The sequence below is a fragment of the Malaclemys terrapin genome, chromosome 11 (genome assembly GCF_027887155.1).
Source record: "Malaclemys terrapin pileata isolate rMalTer1 chromosome 11, rMalTer1.hap1, whole genome shotgun sequence".
NCBI lineage: Eukaryota > Metazoa > Chordata > Testudines > Emydidae > Malaclemys > Malaclemys terrapin.
Genome location: NC_071515.1, coordinates 5,502,994 through 5,526,693, shown reverse-complemented (window position 1 = coordinate 5,526,693; position 23,700 = coordinate 5,502,994). Strand labels below are relative to the sequence as shown.

Below are 23,700 nucleotides of genomic sequence, written 5' to 3'. Positions count from 1 at the left end.
GCTCTGCTGATTCATCAATGTGAATTGATGCCTGTTTCCTTTAGAGGGCCGTAGCTGGGAATGTGGCATTAAAAATGCAGGAAAAACACAAATCCGAAATATGAAAACATTGGAAGACAAAGCAGTTTTCATTTCCACCATCTCCCTCGATTAAATATTTGATGTCAAATAATGGCTCTACCGAGCGCAGAATTGCAAACATCAATTCCATTGCTCCTAAAAACCGGTCAGAAAGTGAAGAATCTGGATGTTGCGTTAGGTTTTAAGCCTTCTTCTCCCCATGAATGTATAGTTTTTCCCATCGGGTACAATACATTTGCTGTCTTCACATCCATTATCAGTGTGCAGGCCACAGTGAAAAGAGGATGCAGCTGTATACCCAATCACACCTGTGACCTCCATTCCTCCGTCATCTTCTAGAGACTAGAGTCCTCGCAGTTTACACCTCACTTAGAACCTACTTGCTTACACAATCAGACATAAAAATACAAAAGTGTCACAGCACACTATTACTGCAAAAGTGCGGACTTTCTCATTTTCCCATATAATTATAAAATAAATGAATTGGAATATAAATATTGTACTTACATTTCAGGGTATAGTATATAGAGCAGTATAAACAAGTCGTTGTCTGTTTGAAATTTTAGTTGGTACTGATTTCGCTAGTGCTTTTTCTGTAGCCTGTTGTAAAATTAGGCAAATATCTAGATGAGTTGCTGTACCCCCTGGAAGACTTCTGTGTACCCCTCATTGAGAACCACTGGCTTAGGGCACTGGTTTTCAACCAGGGGTCTGCGGCCCCTTGGGGGGCCATGAGCAGGTTTCAGGGGGTCCACCAAGCATGGCCTGCATTAGACTCGCTAGAGCCCAGGGCAGAAAGCTGAAGCCCCGCAGTGCAGGACTGCAGCCTGGGGCTCCAAGCCCCACCACCTGGGGCTGAAGTCAAAGCCTGAGCAACTTAGCTTCGCAATGCCCCCTATGGCGTGTGCCCCGGGCACCTCCCCTGCTTGCTACCCCTTAATGCCAGCCCTGGCTTTTATATGCAGAAAAGCAGTTGTGGCACAGCTGGGGCATGGAGTTTTTATAGCATGTGTGTGTGTGGGGGAGGTTGAGGGGGCGAGGAAAAGGTTGAGAACCACTGGCTTAGGGCAATTCAGATTTCCTTCTGTAGGTTAGGTTTTGAAGAACATTCTTAAGTAACACTCTTTTTCTGTATGTTGTTGGAGGTAGAATTAGTTTTCATAAAGCAATGACCTGGCTAAGTATAATTTCACTGTTGGATAAGAAAATTGTCCAACCTATGTTTTGGGGGAAGCAGAAGGTATGTTTCAACAATGGACTATTGATTTTTTAAAATGCTATTTTAATAGCTCTAGAATACAAAAGCCATACATACATCTAACCAAATACATGATGAGAATGAATATTACTGCAAGGGCAGTATGGTAAAAGGCTGTTATTTGAACACAGTACCAACAGCGCCGTGTTGCAGTAGATAAGGGGACCTGGAGGGTGTGGCACCTATACTATGTCATATCAAATGAATACTACGGAGTGGAGAGGGCCAGGACAAAATGGCTGACAGCTGGAAAGGTATGGGGAGAGTCTATCCCCTCTCCCAGCTAGCTGCTGGGAGCACTATAATTTATTCCACACTTGTATTCGGCACCAACAAGATGCATAGGCTACTGAGCACCAGTTGCTGCTTCCAAGGACAGATCAAATTTGCAATATGGAATTTTGTTGAGTTTCCGGGGAATGAAGGGAATGGCTTTCCTTCCTGCCCTCTCCTTCTCTGACTCTTCCCATCTGCCCACAGACCAGACTCGTGTAGAATAAGCTGCTGCTGCCAGCTGCTTGGAGAAGCTCGATAGCCGAGGCATGGAGAGGCTGGGGGAAACACATACCTTCTTATTCCTGCAGGGAGGAGATGGTTTACTTTCCCTGATTATGGGAGAGGGGGAAACTTCCCTAGGCTTTCCTTCTATTCTCCACCACTCCTGGTCTAAAAGATCACTGTGTATGTCTATTTTCCTCTTTTGACTCCCCATGCCAGGTGCTCTGAGGTGCTGTTTTGCCACTTCTCCCCCATGTGGGCTTAGGGGATATATTTCTTTGGCAGCTTTTTACTTCCTTCTCCAAACACACACACAGTGGGAGTGGGCCTGCAAAATGGTGTGCGGAGAAGACTTGACAGGTTCAACTCTGTTTCAGGAATAAAGCATCTTGAGTCCTGAGGCATTATGAACAGAAGACCGACTAACGTGAGTACCTTGCTCTGCCATGCCTGGCTCATATTCCCCAAATCCTGGAGCAAAGTCTGTCTGTTTCCACATCTGCAGTAGATATGGCACTAATGTATATCACAAGAGTTTATAGCAGAAGTGAGATTGTCCTACTGCCACATCGTCAGTCATTTCATTTGAGTTCTTTGGTCTTAAAGACCTCTTTAAAATATGTGGAGAGTTTTAGAAAATGAATTTCTTGTTTTCCCCTATTGTTAAATTACAAAAATCCAAAGGAAAACAGAATACAATCTTGATTGCATTTTATATTCTTTGGGAAGCAAAACTTACCATCCCCAGAAATATCATTTCCTCTTCTCTCATTTTCACTGTTTTCTTCCACTGGGTAAATCCACGCCAAACCTGAATTGTAAACATGACTCTAATGAGATAAATGGGCCTTGTTACTGCTTCCTTTACTGCAGCAGGCACAGGAAAAAACAAATAGAGGAAGGAAAAACAGAATATACAATTGAAGCAATTACTCCTGAACAGGTTGCCATCTGTGGTATTATTTTAAACAAATTCTGAAGTCTGCTCTTCCCTCTCCTCCCAACACATGTTAAAAGCATAATTGTTGAAAGCTTGTTTAGACCTAGGGTCCATTCCTGCTCTCACTGAGCTCTGCGATCCTGCCAACACACCGGAGTATTCGCTATGTGGATCCTAGCTAGCCTCTCAATTCCACACTGACTACACTGGCTCAGTTTTTGCAAGGTTGCTTCTTTCTATTTAGGGACAAACTCTCTTTTGCCCCAGAGAGAGCAGCACGTTTTACTCCCCAAATACATGAATCACCAATGATACACTTGGATCTTGGGGTGTGGATCAGAGAGGACAGGTTGGGCCACTGAAATCAGAGGACTGCCCTGGCAGGACTGTTCCCTTCAGTTTCGTGTTAGTGCTTTGTCCAATCTTGTTTGGAATGGCCCACGTGATGGGGTTCCAACCAGCTACACAGTTAGGCTAATGCCAATTCAGAATGTTCTGTATCATGAGGTTCATTTCTGTTGATGCTGTGAACAAAACACATTGTCAATTCTTCCAGCACTGTTCTGACAGAAACAAGACTCACCTTTTGAATACGAAGTGCGGCAGCATCCAAATTCGGACCTTTTACTCCCTGAAGTCTGGCTTGTCTTTCTCTCTTTTCTTCCAGGTAGATTTGCTTCATGAACGTAGCCCTTAGGCGACCCTGACGAGCCCTCTCCGAAATCTGGATTACTCTAATGACTTCTTCGAGAGGCAAGGGCTTTATGTATTTCTTCTGTGGTACAGCGAAAAACAAACAGATAAATGTTATCAGAACACGTAGATCCTAAGAGTTATTTTCCTGAATCATTTTGAAAATTCAGATGTGTCTTTTGTTAACTCTATGTTAGTTGGAAAATTGAATAATTAATGATATCTTAGTGGAATCCATCCAAGACAAAAGTAGCCCCAACGCAGAGAGGGTGAAACCCATACCTCAGGACCACCTAATTTTAGTTTTGACAGTTTGGCATTTTGATAATTGTACCAGGATCTTAATTTTAACCTGAAAAGCATTTTAAGGAGAAAGTGAACCAGACATGCCACTTCTATAACCATCATACCCTTTGGTAAGGTTGGATTTTGAGGGGGCAAGGAGTTCCTGATGACATAGGGGTAAAAAGTAAGAATCGTTCTTACTGTAGTTTATGTAACAAAGAACTTATAACTTTTATTTTGTTTGAGAAATAAGCCTAAATATCAGTATGGCTAAATTCGATTAAACTAATAGACCTCTCTAGCTTCCTCTTATTTTTCTCCTAAATTCTGGAGATAAGGGCTTCTGGATATGCCCATGAGGTCTAGAGTTCACCTGCCGGAAAGGCAGAATTTTTTCCCTCTCCTATTATTGACACCCTCAATTGGATACAGTTCTGTATACAAATATTGAGTTGAGCTCACTGTACTAAATTTTAAACTTGGTTTTCCCTACAAGGAAAGTCTTAAAGGTGTCACAGGACCCTCTGTTGCTTCCTACAAGGAAAAATACACAATCTATGAATACACAAGAATGATATCCATAAAAGTCCCCTGCTGAACTACTGAATTTTTAATGCATGCTATGTAACAGTTTTTTGTTACATGCATATGGGAATATGGAATCCTGTTAGTAGACAGGTAGAATTTCCTGAATGTATATGGTTCACTATGATGCATATCGAAGTGCAACCTCAGTGGTAGTAGTTGAGCATAGGAAATCAGGAGACAGAATTAACTGGAAGTAGAGCACGGAGCACATATACAAACTGTGTTAATAAAACAGATTATTTATTCAGCTTTACATGCCTCACATGGTGGTAGCATGTCAAGAGAGATCTGCCCTACAGTTACACTAGAGTACAAATGTGGAAAGTCCTCACTGCCATGTAATCTGGCTCCACACTGGGCAGATTCATCCTTAATAGGTCACTCCTGGTGAGGGAGGTGGGCAGAGCATGGGTAGGGAAACACACTTTAAGATGTGCAGGGATTGAGACTAAGGCTCTGCATATGAACATTTTTGTTAGCTCATTATGAAATGCACAGGAGCCTTTGCTCAACTCCTTATTTTCACGATCCAGATTAGTTCAACCACAAATTATTGGTGTTGATAGTCTCACGTACCTAGTAAGGAAGAATAATTTCCTCCACCGCAGGGTGAAATTCTATGGCCTGGGTATTGTAGGAAGTCAGATTACATTATCATAGTGATCTCTTATGGCCATAAAGTCTATGAATCTAAGTTAGCCAGACATGCATGTACATTTGTGCACGTAAGTAGTTTAGAGGGGAGGAAAGCTTCTAAAGAGTACTGCACATATACAGCAGAGCCAAAGAGTCTTAACTTCATCAGCTCAAAAACAGTTTTCAGCAGACTGTTCAAAGACACTTCTCCTCTCTAAGGATTATCTCGATGCCAAATTTCAGTTTTCTTCTCCTAGCTATTGCAGCTGCATTGCTGTACAGAAAAGATCACAGGAATTTTTCAGAATGTTATCAACAACTGAAAATGGGAGGTTAGAATGCTAATACTTTGAGCAGGGGGTTGGACTAGATGACCTCCCGAGGTCCCTTCTAACCCTGATATTCTATGATACTTATGCAATCTTAACTGTGATTTCTGTTCTTGTTATGGACCCTGACTCAGCACAGTACCTAAGCATGTACCTAAGTTGAAATCAGTGGGACTACTTGTGCAATAAAAGTTAGCCACATGCTTAAGTACCTTGCTGTACTGGGGCCATAATGCTGCCCTTATATTACTTTCACGGCATAAAATGAAGCCAGATTATTTTGCAGAGTTACCATTGTTAATATTGCTCAGATTGAAGACATTCATTCCTGGTTGAAATGTACATTATGTCTCTTTCCAGTTGTGATTCACCTGTCAATGCAGTTTGATTAAATATATACGACAAAAATATTTCTCACTTCAATGTTTCATTATAGATTGGTATGGGGAAAATGTATCTGCTTCACTCATATGTTTGAAAACATGTTCAGTTACAAGATAAAAGGGTAGGCAGATGACTGGATCATTACGGTACCCATGGTATACTAACCGGTTTGATGTCTTGCAATCCAGAATTAATTAAAATCTGAGCAAGAATTTTCTCCCTCTCTCTCAGCACCTTCAGCTTCTCCTTAATAAAATACCTTGGGATAGGGATTTCTATGTGTTCCTAGGGGAGAGAAATATTCATGGGACACTGTTAGAGCTGTATTTAAAACCATGTTGCTTATTACCTTAACACCTTTCCTTAGGGTGACCAGACGTCCCGATTTTATGGGGACAGTCCAGATTTTATGGGACTTGTCCCGCGTCCCGACCTTACATTGGTCGGGACGCACTTGTGGAGGACACAAGCCGGTGCTGCCGGCACCGCTCACCTCTTCTTCCTGGGCCTGGGGCAGCACAGCTGAACTCCTGGCGCTCGCCCACCGGCCGGCAGGAGCCTGCAGAGTGCTGCAGCCCCACTCCCCAGGCACGCACAGAGTGTGCTGCAGGGGCGGGGCTTGTAGGCACCAGCAGCGAGCCCCCCCGCCCCTGCCCCCGCCCCCCTCGACCCGACCCGACCTGCGCGACCTTAGGAGTCAGAGGGATGGGACCTGCCTGCTGGATGCTGGATGCTTCCTGGGAGCCGCTCCAGGTAAGGCTAGCACTGCCTGGGACTCACCTGGCCCCCTGGCAGGTCCCTCTGGCGGGGGGGTGGGGGGGCTCTGCGTGCTGCCCCCCTCCCTCCCCGAGGGGGGAGGTGGAGACAGAGCAGAGGCAAGCAGGGGAGGGGAGGGGGGCGGCGTGGAACTGCCGGTGATTTCTCAGTTTTTCCTGTGCTCCGGCAGTTTTTGTTGTTGTTTTGTTTTGCTCCGCCACCTGCTTGTTTTTTTTTCTCTGCCCACCCTCTTCCCCCCCCCCCCACGTCCCGATATTTGACCTCTGTCATCTGGTCACCCTACCTTTCCTTTACAGACTAATTAAGTTGGCCTAAAGATTCTTGAATTTCCAGGAGTGTTGTGTGACTTGACCTATGTAACAGCTGCTGTGCTATTACTTTGTAATTACTCAAGGTCTAAGTCAACAACAACAAATCAATCCAATTTCTGAATCATCCCCACCTGGTTTCATACAGATTTCCACAGCATTTTTTTAAAATTGTACAATTACAAATAAAAAAATTAGCAACTATTTTGAACATTTCAGAGTGTGCTGGTATATAAAAATGTACAGACAGTGACTTCCTCTGAATTTAATAAACTCATTAGTATGATCCTCCCACATTATTTAATCAACATCTTGGAAAACAAATCAGCTGTATTGCATTGTTATTATTACAAGGAATTAAGACTAGATTAGTTATCTAGCCTCTTCAGTATTTCTAAGGTGCCTATCCCTGTGGTATCTAATCACCTCTCAGAATCAAGAATGATTGGAAATGTCTACCCATGAGTCTGCCTTCACTCACTTGTATCATAAGATGAGTATGTGAGCATGAGATGGTCGAGTTCAGGATCCTGACACAAGGAAGAAAGGAGAGCAGCAGAATACGGACCCTGGACTTCAGAAAAGCAGACTTTGACTCCCTCAGTGAACTGATGGGCAGGATCCCCTGGGAGAATAACATGAGGGGGAAAGGAGTCCAGGAGAGCTGGCTGTATAGAATCATAGAATCATAGAATATCAGAGTTGGAAGGGACCTCAAGAGGTCATCTAGTCCAACCCCCTGCTCAAAGCAGGACCAATTCCCAGCTAAATCATCCCAGCCAGGGCTTTGTCAAGCCGGGCCTTAAAAACCTCCAAGGAAGGAGACTCCACCACCTCCCTAGGTAACGCATTCCAGTGTTTCACCACCCTCCTAGTGAAATAGTTTTTCCTGATATCCAACCTGGACCTCCCCCACCGCAACTTGAGACCATTGCTCCTTGTTCTGTCATCTGCCACCACTGAGAACAGCCGAGCTCCATCCTCTTTGGAACTCCCCTTCAGGTAGTTGAAGGCTGCTATCAAATCCCCCCTCATTCTTCTCTTCTGGAGACTAAACAATCCCAGTTCCCTCAGCCTCTCCTCATAAGTCATGTGCTCCAGACCCCTAATCATTTTTGTTGCCCTCCGCTGGACTCTTTCCAATTTTTCCACATCCTTCTTGTAGTGTGGGGCCCAAAACTGGACACAGTATTCCAGATGAGGCCTCACCAATGTCGAATATTAAAGAATCCTTATTGAGGTTGCAGGAACAAACCATCCCGATGTGAAGAAAGAATAGTAAATATGGCAGGCGACCAGCTTGGCTTAACAGTGAAATCCTTGCTGATCTTAAACACAAAAAAGAATCTTACAAGAAGTAGAAGATTGGACAAATGACCAGGGAGGAGTATAAAAATATTGCTCAGGCATGCAGGAGTGAAATCAGGAAGGCCAAATCACATTTGGAGTTGCAGCTAGCAAGAGATGTTAAGAGTAACAAGAAGAGTTTCTTCAGGTATGTTAGTAACAAGAAGAAAGTCAAGGAAAGTGTGGGCCCCTTACAGAATGGGGGAGGCAACCTAATGACAGAGGATGTGGAAAAAGCTAATGTACTGAATGCTTTTTTTGCCTCTGTCTTCACGAAGAAGGTCAGCTCCCAGACTGCTGCACTGGGCAGCACAGCATGGGGAGAAGGTGACCAGCCCTTTGTGGAGAAAGAAGTGGTTCAGGACTATTTAGAAAAGCTGGACGAGCACCAGTCCATGGGGCTGGATGCATTGCATCCGAGGGTGCTAAAGGGGTTGGTGGATGTGATTACGGAGCTATTGGCCATTATCTTTGAAAACTCATGGCGATTGGGGGAAGTCCTGGATGACTGGAAAAAGGCTAATGTAGTGCCCATCTTTAAAAAAGAGAAGAAGGAGGTTCTGGGGAACTACAGGCCAGTCAGCCTCACCTCAGTCCCTGGAAAAATCATGGAGCAGGTCCTCAAGGAATCAATTCTGAAGCACTTAGAGGAAAGGAAAGTGATCAGGAACAGTCAGCATGGATTCACCAAGGGCAAGTCATGCCTGACTAACCTAATTGCCTTCTATGGTGAGATAACTGGCTCTGTGGATGAGGAGAAAGCAGTGGATGTGTTATTCCTTGACTTTAGCAAAAATTTTGATACAGTCTCCCACAGTATTCTTGCCGGCAAGTTAAAGAAGTATGGGCTGGATGAATGGACTGTAAGGTGGATAGAAAGCTGGCTAGATCATCGGGCTCAACGGGTAGTGATCAATGGCTCCATGTCTATTTGGCAGTCGGTATCAAGCAGAGTGCCCCAAGGGTCGGTCCTGGGGCTGGTTTTGTTCAGTGTCTTCATTAATGATCTGGAGGATGGCGTGGACTGCACTCTCAGCAAGTTTGCAGATGACACTAAACTGGGAGGAATGGTAGATATGCTGGAGGGTAGGGATAGGATACAGAGGGACCTAGACAAATTAGAGGATTGGGCCAAAAGAAATTTGATGAGGTTCATCAAGGACAAGTTCAGAGTCCTGCACTTAAGATGGAAGAATCCCATTCACTGCTACAGACTAGGGACTGAATGGCTAGGCAGCAGTTCTGCAGAAAAGGACCTAGGGGTTACAGTGGACGAGAAGCTGGATATGAGTTGACAGTGTGCCCTTGTTGCCAAGAAGGCTAATGGCAATTTGGGCTGTATAAGTAGGGGCATTGCCAGCAGATCGAGGGACGTGATCATTCCCCTCTATTTGACATTGGTGAGGCCTCATCTGGAGTACTGTGTCCAGTTTTGGGCCCCACGCTCCAATAAGGATGTGGAAAAATTGGAAAGAGTCCAGCAGAAGGCAACAAAAATGATTAGGGGGCTGGAGCACATGACTTATGAGGAGAGGCTGAGGGAACTGGGATTGTTTAGTCTGCAGAAGAGAAGAATGAGAGGGGATTTGATAGCTGCTTTCAACTACCTGAAAGGGGGTTCCAAAGAGGATGGATCTAGACTGTTCTCAGTGGTACCAGACGACAGAACAAGGAGTAACGGTCTCAAGTTGCAGTGGGGGAGGTTTAGGTTGGATATTAGGAAAAACTATTTCACTAGGAGGGCGGTGAAACACTGGAATGGGTTACCTAGGGAGGTGGTGGAATCTCCTTCCTTAGAGGTTTTTAAGGTCAGGCTTGACAAAGCCCTGGCTGGGATGATTTAGTTGTGGATTGGTCCTGCTTTGAGCAGGGGGTTGGACTAGATGACCTCCTGAGGTCCCTTCCAACCCTGATATTCTATGATTCTATGATTCGATGATAAAAATTACAACTGTCTCACATTTCCATTGCTTGTTTTCTTACAGGATTACTCCCTGATGCAGAGAAGTGAAAGAAGAGGGCATCTTTGAGAGATATGCAGAGAAAGAAGAACCCCCAAAAGTTCTATAAGTTAGTAGAAGCCAAGGCACTACTGAGTAGCACAATTGATTGTTAGAACCTTGCTTATGAATAGAGGCAATTCTTCCAAGAGTAAGCTATCACTAGCACTCCTTAATGGCAAGTACAAATTAATGAAAAGACATTAGAAAGACCAGGTGGGCAAGGTAATATCTTTTATTTGACCAACTAGTTTTGGTGCAGAGACAGACTTTCGAGCTTACACAGAACTGAAGAAGAGCTCTGTGTAAGCTTGAAAGCTTGAAGTTGGTCCAATAAAAGATGTTACCGCTTCCACATTGTCTCTCTAATGTTCTGGGACTAAACATGACTACTGTGTCACCGCAAACATGAAAACACATTGACAGTAGTCTCTGTTTTGGACTCCTGATAGACCTGGAACACAATGGTGCTATTAACAAAGATTTTATTAAAGAAATGGCTAAAATATTCGCTCAAGCAAACGGACTGTTGCTTTTGTTTCTACAGAACCCTGGCTATCACTTCAGATATGGGCAAGAGTATGGTGCACAAGCAGCAAGGTGAAAAGGCATTTGATGCCCACCAAAATAGCACCAATATCAATAATCAAGTCTACGTTATCATCAACTGTTGAGAACAGTTCCAAACCACCCTCCCCAAGCGTCTCAATGCTATCTTACTCAGCAGTGACACCATGTCTTGTTAGTCCCAAGGTGGGGCAGAGGGACGAGAATTCATCTTCATTTTTTTAACACCTGATGTTAAAAATGTTACATTTCAAACTCATCAACTTTTCTCTCTTGGTTGATTTATCTATAAATCATCAAAATACCGTAATGTTCATAATTGTGGTTTAAAAAAAAATCTAACACATGTCAAGTTATCAGGTTCTGAATGATGCTTTTATATTCTCCAATATGTATTCTGGTGGTCAAAATAGTTGTCTGCTATGAATAAAGTAGCAGAAAGATGGTTGATTGAAATAAGTGGCAATCACTGTACTATACATATTTATATGGCAAAATCGGTTAAAAGCCGCAACATGTTTCATATCTAAAAACTAAAGAACTAATGCTATAATATATTAAGATACCACTTGGCAATTTCTTTCACATTAGAACCAGGATCCAGAAAATAATAATCATTTAAACAATAACTTTGTTTACTTTTCCATTAGAGAAGCTGTTACCTACAGTACCCAACTTTGACAACAGGTAGAGTTGTCAGAAACAAAAGGAAATATCAGTCAAATCGCCATTATTTCTCATCCGTTTTTTAATACCTTCAGCCTTCAAGGATCCATATTATGGCCATACAGTAGAACCTCAAAGATACGAGCCCCAGAGTTATGGACTGACAGACGCCATGTGAAACCGGAAGTAACCAATCAGGCAGCAGCAGAGACACAAAACAAAACAAAAAAGCAAGTACTCTACTGTGCCTGTATTGCATCTTAAAGGTAGGCACATCTGGGTTGAAGAACAGGAGCAGCGCTGGGGTCTGCGCAGCTTTTGCCCCTCTCCTCCTTGCCGGGTGGGGGCCATGTTGTTTTTACCCCGCCCAGCTGGGAGGGGGACGTGCTGTTTTCACCCCACACACCCCTGCCTAGAGAGGAACATGCTTAATTCATGCTGGGGCTGAGTAGGGAGCTCAGGTGTTGCTGAATCCTGCTAGATCTGGAGCCTGAACTGCGCTTTGTTCAGAGTTACGAACATTTCAGAGTTACGGACAACCTCCATTCCCGAGGTGTCCAGAACTCTGAGGTTCTACTGTATTTACTGGGGTTGAGGTTTCGTTGGGTTGTCCTTCAGACAACTGCTTTTAAATTGGATAGAAGGGTTATTACAAGGCAATCCTTTCCCCTAGACATTGAATGTGGTCCCAGCCCCTTCCTGTCTTGCAATGAGAGAGCAGACTAAAGTTTCTCAGGTGGCACTTTGGAGAACTAACCACAGGACCAGTCTATTCCCCATCTAGTGTTATTTGTAACCTCTGAGAGAGCCATGAGATCAAACAGATTCACCTTGAAGCAAAAGGCAAATCAAACTGAAGTCTGATATTGGCTGTGGCTTGGTCCTGAGTGGACCATCCGATGTGATCCTACAGTAAAATCAGGGTCGATTTGCAATGTTACCATTATTAACATAGAAGTTGATTTATTCTAGCATGAGTTCACTTTAGGACCAAGTAGCACAAGTCAGCCATAAAGGAGATCACCTTTATTAAAAACTATACATCTTTGGTAGTATTACAGACATACTGAAATATAACATTGATCAAGCAGATTCCTTTTTAAAAGCTTGCTCCCATGTGAAAGGCTCACTGTAGAACGAATATATTCTGTGTCGTTATTTTTAACAGAAATACCATAAATAGTGACTCTGCAGTAAACTAGTGAGCATAGAGTAGGCCAAGTTCTCTGCTGGTGTAAATTGGGGCAGTTTCATTGAAATAAATGGTGCTCTGCCAATTTACACCAACAGAGAATTTAGCCCAGTACAGTTAAATAGTATTGACTTTCTGGTAAATCCTAGGCTAGATCCTCAGATGGAGTAAATCAGCACAGATTCATTGACGTCAACAGATTTACATTAGACTATAGACTATATAGACTATACTCCTAACTTGCTTATGATAAAAGTATACCTACAGGGGACAGCTTAAGATCTTGCAGGATATCATCAAAGTAATGAAACTCTGAGTTCTCCAGCTCCACCATTTCATTCTTCAGCTCCAGGATACGGCCCATCACTCCCTCCAGCACTTGCCGAATCACTAACCGTTTTTGTGGGTGAACGATCTGGTCGTAGACAGTCTCCAAGTTACAGAAAATTTGCACATATTTGATGTAGAAGGTGGCTAAAGTCTGGAACACTGTTGTGCGATCCTTCTGTGGCTTTAGGGACTTATCTTCTGTCTCCCTCTGGAGCAGACCGTTGAGGGCTTCTTGGGCTTCTGCCCACATCTTATTATAAGTGCTAATTGAAAGGAGAAAAGAATATCTTAGCTGCAGCAGATATAAGCATTGATTAGCACACAATTGCATGCACAGTTACTGAGTGGCTCCAAGACTCCAGAGGTGTGGATATCTCACAAATGCAAGCACTGATGTGCATTTTAATTCCCAAAAGATTTTAAAAACTTAGCTAAAATGTATTTTAAAGCAGAGTTTATGTATTTTATCAGCATTACTTAATTAAACCATAGCTCTTTTTTATTGTCTCTACTGGTAAAGCGGGTTTAGAAATAGGAGTTTTAAAATTATGCTTTAATAACATAAAAAAGTTAGAAATTGTTGGAGTTCGTCACAAAATACAGTTGTAACGACAGCCCCCATCTAGCAATGAGCTCTGCATAGGCAGACCCTTGTGTCTATGTGAAACCCCACTGAAGTCAATGCGGGATCAGAACCTAAGGCATGTACGTCAGGCGTCACAACCCTTATTGCATGATTCGATGTCCAGTGGTTGCAATTTAAAAAAATAAAATGTTAGGCTCCCCTTTTTATTCTCCTGTCAGGAACTGGGCTGCAGTAGCATCAAAAAGGAGTTTAAAGGTTACAATGGTGGTGATGTTTTTTTTCATTGGCAATATGAGAACATGGAATTTATATCACCTGCATCTTGGAAATTGTCGGTTCTGCAAGGAATTGCCGGTATTTCCACAGGCTGTGACAATAACAGCAGGCTTCTCTTACAATCCAGCCTTTCCAGGCTAGCTGCAACAGCAATGATTGTGGGGGTGTAGCGGGGTGGTCACCTGCTCCGGCCTTAAAGGGCTTAAAACAGCCCAGGAGAGGGCAGTGGCTGGGAGCAAGCAGTCCCCAGGCTGAGTGGGGAAGCAGCCTCAGCTGGCCCTTATAGGAGGGCAGTGGGCTAGGAGCCCACACACTCTCTCTAGCCTTTGGAGAGGGAGGGACCAGGCTGCCAGGGGAGCTGAGGAAGGTACCGAGGGTGGAGCACTGCTATGGGTACCCGCATGGCCCCACAATATGCCAACATTTTTATGGCTGACTTAGAACAACGCTTCCTTAGCTCTCGTCCCCTAACGCCCCTACTCTACTTGCGCTACATTGATGACATCTTCATCATCTGGACCCATGGAAAAGAAGCCCTTGAGGAATTTCACCATGATTTTAATAATTTCCATCCCACCATCAACCTCAGCCTAGATCAATCCACACAAGCGGTCCATTTCCTGGACACTACTGTGCTAATAAGCGATGGTCACATCAATACCACCCTATACCGGAAACCTACTGACCGCTACACTTACCTACATGCCTCCAGCTTCCATCCAGGACACACCACACGATCCATTGTCTACAGCCAAGCTCTAAGATATAACCGCATTTGCTCCAATCCCTCGGATAGAGACAAGCACCTACAAGATCTCTATCAAGCATTCTTAAAACTACAATACCCACCTGCTGAAGTGAAAAAACAGATTGACAGAGCCAGACGAGTACCCAGAAGTCACCTCCTACAAGACAGGCCCAACAAAGAAAATAACAGAACACCACTAGCTGTCACCTTCAGCCCCCAACTAAAACCTCTCCAGCGCATCATCAGAGATCTACAACCTATCCTGAAAGATGATCCTTTACTCTCACAGATCTTGGGAGACAGACCTGTCCTCGCTTACAGACAACCCCCCAACCTAAAGCAAATACTCACCAGCAACCACACATCACTGAACAAAACCACTAACCCAGGAACCTATCCTTGTAACAAACCCCGATGCCAACTCTGTCCACATATCTATTCAAGTGACATCATCATAGGACCTAATCACATCAGCCATACCATCAGGGGCTCGTTCACCTGCACATCTACCAATGTGATATATGCCATCATGTGCCAGCAATGCCCCTCTGCAATGTACATTGGCCAAACCGGACAGTCTCTACGCAAAAGAATTAATGGACACAAATCTGACATCAGGAATCAAAATACTCAAAAACCAGTGGGAGAACACTTTAACCTGTCTGGTCATTCAGTGACAGACCTGCGGGTGGCTATATTACAACAGAAAAACTTCAAAAACAGACTCCAAAGAGAGACTGCAGAGCTAGAATTGATATGCAAACTAGACACAATCAACTCCGGTTTGAATAAGGACTGGGAATGGCTGAGCCATTACAAACGTTGACTCTATCTCCCCTTGTAAGTACTCTCACACTTCTTATCACACTGTCTGTACTGGGCTAGCTTGATTATCACTTCAAAAGTTTTTTTTCTCTTAATTAATTGGCCTCTCAGAGTTGGTAAGACAACTCCCACCTGTTTATGCTCTCTGTATGTGTGTATATATATCTCCTCATTATATGTTCCATTCTATATGCATCCGAAGAAGTGGGCTGTAGTCCACGAAAGCTTATGCTCTAATAAATTTGTTAGTCTCTAAGGTGCCACAAGTACTCCTGTTCTTCTTTTTGCGGATACAGACTAACACGGCTGTTACTCTGAAAGGAAGGTAGTGTGGCCTAGAAGATAAGTGTGTGAGGTCTAGTCCCAGCTCTGCCACTGGCCTACTCGTTGACCTTGGGTAAGTTACTTCACCTCACCATGCGTCACTTTCTCTATCTGTAAAATGGGCATAATGATACTCACTTCCCTTTGAAAAGTGCTTTGGGATCTACTGATGAAAGTGCTATATCAGCACTAGTTGTTGTGGTTTTTTTTTACAGTGGCAACATAGAGTATATTGGAACATGCTACTGTAAGATGGAAATTGGAACATAGGAATGGTTAAAGACGTATTTTAAAAAGAGCACTCAGTCTCACAGCCATGCTGGAAATCCTGAACTAAGAAAGGAAGTGCCATGTACAAAGGGTTGGAACTCTGCTTTCACTGGCTGTATTTTAAAGAATCCTTATTGAGGTTACAGGAACAAACCATCCCGATGTGTAGAAAGAATAGTAAATATGGCAGGCGACCAGCTTGGCTAAACAGTGAAATCCTTGCTGATCTTAAACGCAAAAAAGAAGCTTACAAGAAGTGGAAGATTGGACAAATGACCAGGGAGGAGTATAAAAATATTGCTCAGGCGTGCAGGAGTGAAATCAGGAAGGCCAAATCACACTTGGAGTTGCAGTTAGCAAGAGATGTTAAGAGTAACAAGAAGGGTTTCTTCAGGTATGTTAGCAACAAGAAGAAAATCAAGGAAAGTGTGGGCCCCTTACTGAATGAGGGAGGCAACCTACGGTAGTGACCGAGAATGTGGAAAAAGCTAATGTACTCAATGATTTTTTTGCCTCTGTCTTCACGAACAAGGTCAGCTCCCAGACTGCTGCACTGGGCAGTACAGCATGGGGAGAAGGTGACCAACCCTCTGTGGAGAAAGAAGTGGTTCGGGACTATTTAGAAAAACTGGACGTGCACAAGTCCATGGGGCCGGATGCGCTGCATCCGAGGGTGCTAAAGGAGTTGGCGGGTGAGATTGCAGAGCCATTAGCCATTATTTTTGAAAACTCATGGCGATCGGAGGAGGTCCCAGATGACTGGAAAAAGGCTAATGTAGTGCCCATCTTTAAAAAAGGGAAGAAGGAGGATCCGGGGTACTATAGGCCAGTCAGCCTCACCTCAGTCCCTGGAAAAATCATGGAGCAGGTCTTCAAGGAATCAATTATGAAACATTTAGAGGAGAGGAAAGTGATCAGGAACAGTCAGCATGGATTCACGAAGGGGAAGTCGTGCCTGACTAACCTAATTGCCTTCTATGATGAGATAACTGGCTCTGTGGATGAGGGGAAAGCAGTGGATGTGTTATTCCTTGACTTTAGCAAAGCTTTTGATACGGTCTCCCACAGTATTCTTGCCGCCAAGTTAAAGAAGTATGGGCTGGATGAATGGACTGTAAGGTGGATAGAAAGCTGGCTAGATCGTCGGGCTCAACGGGTAGTGATCAATGGCTCCATGTCTAGTTGGCAGCCGGTTTCAAGCGGAGTGCCCCAAGGGTCGGTCCTGGGGCCGGTTTTGTTTAATATCTTTATTAATGATCTGGAGGATGGTGTGGACTGCACTCTCAGCAAGTTTGCAGATGACACTAAACTAGGAGGCGTGGTAGATACACTAGAGGGTAGGGATCGGATACAGAGGGACCTAGACAAATTAGAAGATTGGGCCGAAAAAAACCTGATGAGGTTCAACAAGGACAAGTGCAGAGTCCTGCACTTAGGACGGAAGAATCCCATGCACTACTACAGACTAGGGACCGAATGGCTAGGTAGCAGTTCTGCAGAAAAGGACCTAGGGGTCACAGTGGACGAGAAGCTGGATATAAGTCAACAGTGTGCTCTTGTTGCCAAGAAGGCTAACGGCATTTTGGGCTTTATAAGTAGGGGCATTGCCAGCAGATCGAGGGACGTGATCGTTCCCCTTTATTCGACATTGGTGAGGCCTCATCTGGAATACTGTGTCCAGTTTTGGGCCCCACACTACAAGAAGGATGTGGAAAAATTGGAAAGAGTCCAGCGGAGGGCAACAAAAATGATTAGGGGTCTGGAGCACATGACTTATGAGGAGAGGCTGAGGGAACTGGGATTGTTTAGTCTCCAGAAGAGAAGAATGAGGGGGGATTTGATAGCAGCCTTCAACTACCTGAAGGGGGGTTCCAAAGAGGATGGAGCTCGGCTGTTCTCAGTGGTGGCAGATGACAGAACAAGGAGCAATGGTCTCAAGTTGCAGTGGGGGAGGTCCAGGTTGGATATCAGGAAAAACTATTTCACTAGGAGGGTGGTGAAACACTGGAATGCGTTACCTAGGGAGGTGGTGGAGTCTCCTTCCTTGGAGGTTTTTAAGGCCCGGCTTGACAAAGCCCTGGCTGGGATGATTTAGCTGGCAATTGGTCCTGCTTTGAGCAGGGGGTTGGACTAGATGACCTCTTGAGGTCCCTTCCAACTCTGATATTCTATGATTCTACGATTCTATGATTCTATGTTCATCCCTAGTCTATCAAATGCTGATGCATGACAGCTAGTAAGGTAGGAAAATAATGTGAGAAAGGACCTCAGATGACAGAATGTATAGTTTTGTGGTTAAGACCATGGGCTGGGACTCGGGATATGCATCAATTCCTGGCTCTGTCATAGACTTTCTGTGTGACATTGGTCAAGTTACTTAAGCTCCCTGTGCTTCAATTCCCAATATGCAAAATGGGGTTAATAATACTGTTTTTATCTGTCTTGTCTATTTACACTGTGTTTTCTTCAGGGCAGAGGCTACCTCTCACTATGTGGATGGGGCCTCTGATTTACTATAATACACATAAATAACACGGTTTAAATCTGTAAGGTAAGGAGAAGTGGCAACTAAAAAACCAGACCTGACTCCCTCAGAATTCTGAGGAGATTTGTATCTAAAGCTGAAAGTACAGTTTTACTTCATCCAAAAACTAAAGCAAGCACCCTGGCTAGAAAACCTAGAGGGATGGAGTTCTCTGCTCCCTCTGTTGGGGAGAAGTGGAAAATCCAGCTCTGGCTAACTTCATTTACCTGAATTGTAATATTGTTTACCCATAATTCCACCTATTGAGTTTTTGTTCTTTTGGTTGGAAATGTTTGTTTTCATGCGTAAAGGTGATAATAGGTTGTTGCCAGTACAGTGCTCATGAAATGACATAGAACTGTGCAAGATATGCCAGGGGTGAGGAATCACCCTGACTGAATAAGAAACAGCCTTTGGTTGGATAACAAAGCTTGGCCTCAAAAAAGAAATAGGAAGTTTTGTCTTGAAGAACTCTGATCTAGAGAATAGGGATTTTATCTTAGGGTCCAGTTCTGCTCTATGCTCCCCATGTGGTGATTCCCTAACCTCAGTGAAAAACTCTATAGAGAGATGTGTCTGTATCAGTAATGATAAAGAAGTAGACCTGGCTCTGTTCAAAGACCTCATTGGCAGCAGTGGAGTAGAGTTGGTTCCACAGAAAGTTCTAACCAGACCAGTGGTGGCAATAGTGAGCTGACTTCACAGTGTGCCAGCCCACTCAGCTGGTGGAGGCAGACATGAAAGCACTGGACTGGACTAGGTTGCTGCTCATTGGCATCAGATCTGGCAGAATAGTTCTCTGAGGTCTACAGCTGACAAGCAGAGGAGAGCCGCCCTTGGATAGCCTTTGGTTACCACTGAGACTAACTCAACCTGTGAGTGGGGTTTTTGGTGGGTGGAGTTTGTGGTGGTACAGGGTTCTGGAGCTCCATAAGCTGGACTGGGAGATGACCAAACTCTTGGTGTATTAATTTGGGTTGTTCAGTTTCTCATATATAAATATATATCATTGTTTTGTTTCATGTTTCTTTTGGTTGTGTTCATCTTTCTCCCCAAATTAAAAATTCCTTGTGTTCCATATTTCTGAATGACTTTCGAGCGCTTGTGAGTGGGGGAAAAAAAACTTCCTGTAAGCGTGACAAGGGAAGCTTTATTTTTATTTCCCAGAGCCAGAAACAAGAGTACTGCTCTGGGTGGGGTTCGAGCCATATATCAATTTACCTTAGATACATTGAACCTAGCCCTTGTTGCTGTCACCGGCACCTGGCAGAAGGATTATTAACACATTCAATTGAATTATGTCTGTTACATTTTGTAGAGCTATTTTGTACCAGTTATCTTGCTGGTCTGATTGGGACTGAGAATGCAGTTGCATATTAATTTTCTGTTGTGATGAAGAGGCCAAGCAGCTGCAACCAGCGTGATTGTCATCCATAAGTGTATGGGTTGGAATCTTCGTAAGCCAATCATATTGTTCCCTCATGCCTATGCATTTTATAATACTGAATGATATACCTGCAATTGTAATGAGGCTATGGAGATGACAGGATAATACTGCAGTAAGGTTTCTCATCTTGGACATAGTGGCTTGAGCTCTCTGCATTTGTTTATTTCTTCAGGATATCGATGGGGATGTTCTGATTGACTAGAATGCTCAGCAAAAATATGACCAATCCGAGCCTGCTATTGAATTTAAATGCTTTCATTTTTTTAAAGTGTATACTATACTTTTCAGCTTCAGCAGGACGCAGCTGGCCCTGCTCTTCTTAATGTATTAAGAGCCCACCCAGATCTTTTCCCCCTTTCTTCCTACTTCATTTATATCCCATTGCACCAACTGACTCAGTAGATTGCAGCAATTAACCCAGGTGCAAGAGATAAACAAAATAAAACCACTGGGGTATGAAAGATTGGCACAAGCAAGAACATCATTAGCTGTGCCCTGACAGCTCAGCCAATTGATCAATGGGGGTTTTGTACATGTTCTTAGAATTGGGGACTCAGATGAACGGAAACCAATGAGACTCATGGGGTACGCCAGCACAGAAGAACACAATACGCTATTGTACTTTCCTAGCTGTGTGTATCTAGAAACAATTTTGCAGTGGGGAGGTTATAAATCTTTGAGGATGTCTGGCCCTATAGGCTGTACCCCAACTACAGGCTTGATTTATGAACAGTGGGTATCCTCAGGCTAGAACATTTCAAATGCAAGTTGTTTCAGAGCTGACAATAGGCAACAGTGCAACCAAAACTGCCCATACAACTGTCCACTTCATTTTACAATAACCTCTTTCTCTCTCCCCAGTCTGGGGAGAATGCCAAGTGTTCTCCCATTGCACCAGCTAATATTCACAGTTTGTTTTTATATTTTTGAATAAGTTTTTTTTTAAATTAAAGCATGTTAACATAAGGCAAAATAGTATCAGATACGTGTAAGATAATGACAAATTACTGCAAGCATGTTGTTATGGATCGGTTTCATGTCTGTGGAGATCATGACATTTGTCTGTTTTTCCAGCATTAACATTTAATCTAAATAAAGGACAGGAAAGGGGGGGAGAGGAAATAAAGTACAAAACATTCAGGAAAAGAAAAAGGCGGGAAAAGAATGACATCAAAACAACCAGGGGCAGATCCTCACATGGTGTAAGTCAGCATACACCATTTGAGGATCTGGCCCCTACTGCTTAAGATAGGGAAGCAGCTGACCCATAACCAGAATGGGCACTATTTGTTCAGGCAGTGATGGAGGAAGTGCGTTTTAAGTGTCTCAAATCCTATATTAGTTTGATAAAACAAACAAGTAAACACACAGCCAGATGTTGCCAGATCTGATCATAGCGGTGCAAATTCTCACGTAAATATTCAGTGATTAAGGCCATGCTGGTCCATAGGGGCAGTAACCTTAGGGCTCAAAGGTGCCTGAATGTGTGGCCCTGACTGTGCTGCTGCACCACAAGGGCAACGCCAGGAACAATTGTGCTCCTGAGAGGCACAGTCTCCTCCTGAGTGCCTAGGGGCACAAATGGAGCATGCCCACTGCAGTCTCCGTTAGTTTCTACAGTCTCTGCTCCTCTGTCAGAGTGGCTAATGCTCCCTGTGTGCTAGAGGGAGCAATCTCTGTGCTGAGGGGAGTGCCTGGCCCCAGCCCAGGGACCATAGGAGGGGAGTGAGGCCCTTCAGCCCTCCCACCTTACTAACCAGGCAACATAGGGCCCTTCACTCACTTTTCATTTTCCCCATTTGCTACAGTTTTCTTCCCACAAGCTTGAAAGGGCACCACACCCTGTCTTCTAGAGAAAGAGGGACCTGTGGGCAAAAATGGCTTCTGGCCACCAAGGAAAGAGTGAAACAAAATCCTGACTGCTGACTTTTCTTCTAATCTTAAAGGAAAGTCTCTGCTAGTTGTGATGTACACTAGGAACTGTCATCAAGACATCATGAAGACTGGCTCCCTTTCCTTCGTTATTACGCAATGGTCAGTACTAGTGTGTGAAGTTACATCAGAAGTGGATTTAACCCATTAGGGTGAAGATCATAATTTTGACCCTGTTCCTGCTAATACTCATGCACATGCTTAATGTTACTATCACAGGTAGTCCCATTGAATTCAATAAGGCTACGCATGGTAGTAAAATTAAATATGTGTGTGATGTTCTCCGCTGGTGTTATCTGGACCAGTGATCTGCTAGGTGACTCCAATCCTTGACTCTGGGAGCCAGCCTTACCCTGCTCTGCTGTGAGAACCCCCACTCCTGGGCTGTTCACACACAGCCTCTGGCATGTAAGCTGCTTCCAGCTACTTGCAAAGGAATGACACTAGCCAATATCTCCGGTCCCAGACACAACCCTAAGAACCTCCCTCTTGCAGTGTCCAGTTATACCTGCTGGACACTGCAAGCTTATATGAGTTCATCAGTTTAACAAAGAAATTGATATGCATCAGGCTTGTTATCCCAAAGGGAGCCTCTGACACACTTCAAATGCACTGCTTCGGGTAGAATAAACAAACAGATTTATTAACTATAAAGATAGATTTTAAGTGATTATAAGTCAAAACATAACACGTCAGATTTGGTCAAATGAAATAAAAGCAAAACACATTCTAAGCTGATTTTAACACTTTCAGTGCCCTTACAAACTTAGATGCTTCTCACCACAGGCTGGCTGGTTGCTTTTTAGCCAGGCTCTCCCCTTTGATCAGTGCTTTAGTCACTTGGTGTGGTGGTGTCTGTATATGTAGGTGGAAGAGAGAGGAAGAGCATTGCAAACGTCTCTTCCTTTTATGATGTCCTTTCCTCCCCCTTGGCTCTGCTTGCACCCCCTCCCACCCCCCCAGAGTCAGATGAGCATTACGGAGTCTCTCCAAGCAAGGTTGAGCAAGTCCCCTGGTGTGGCCACATGCAGGTGAGTCATTGCATTGTAGCTCCCTTGCTGGACAATGGCTGTTGATGGGTTGTTTGACATCCCACCCGGGCGTTGGTTACTTTCCTTGCTGCTGCTTCTGAGGAGCTAATATCCGGCTGATTTCCCCCAACTTACAGCATGTTTTAGTGACAACCATTCTACACAAGTCTCACAACTTTATATGCATTAATGATATACATATATGGATAGAGAAATGACTTTTAGCAGATCATAACCTTTCCCCTGTTACCTTACAAGGCATGCTTTATACGTAAGATCAGGATTATATGAAAATGAGGAATATGGAGGTTACAGCACGCTCCTCCGAGGTGTATAGAACGTCACAATGTGCATGAGTGTTTTCAAAATGGAGGTCTATAATTGTTCCTGGGTCATCCAACATGCTTACTCAGTAGTTGTAGGAATCAGCGGCAGAAGTAGTAGTAATTGCCGTTAACTATAAAGAGTGTAAATGACTGCATTCAAATTTTGAAAGTGTGATTCAAGAGATGAGGAGATGCAGGAAGGATGAGTCTTTGTAGGTCTAACCTACTCTATGTTAAGTGTGTGTGTGGGAACTAACGCAACTGAGTGTAATTTTCATATTTCCAACATTAGAGGATGAAGTTCAGGGGAGGGCAAGAGACCAGGTTCTTAAAGTTAACCTGCTGTGCACTGTGTATATATATGTACACACACACACACACAAAGTATAAGCAGTACTGCTAATTGCCATAGCAGCTGAAAGGCATGGAACGTTACAGGGGAAAATAAGCAACGCTGAGTAATGGGATGAGAAAAACATATACACTCCTTTAATTCCAAAGGCCCTAAAGTGCATTCTGGCAGTTCTTATGG

The 23,700-nt window shown here is 43.8% G+C and overlaps 1 protein-coding gene across 2 annotated transcripts in view; it reads right to left on the bottom strand.

Annotated features, from left to right (window-relative positions):
* The window catches only part of IQCA1 (IQ motif containing with AAA domain 1), a 160,385-nt gene that overhangs the window by 124,772 nt on the left and 11,913 nt on the right, over positions 1-23,700 (bottom strand). For both annotated transcript variants that reach the window (XM_054043911.1, XM_054043912.1), the window contains exons 2-5: positions 12,815-13,142; positions 5,858-5,977; positions 3,361-3,552; positions 2,577-2,648 (exon numbers count right to left, since the gene is read on the bottom strand). In XM_054043911.1, coding sequence (XP_053899886.1) covers positions 2,577-2,648; positions 3,361-3,552; positions 5,858-5,977; positions 12,815-13,142 — 712 coding nt within the window. The remainder of the gene's footprint in view (positions 1-2,576; positions 2,649-3,360; positions 3,553-5,857; positions 5,978-12,814; positions 13,143-23,700) is intronic.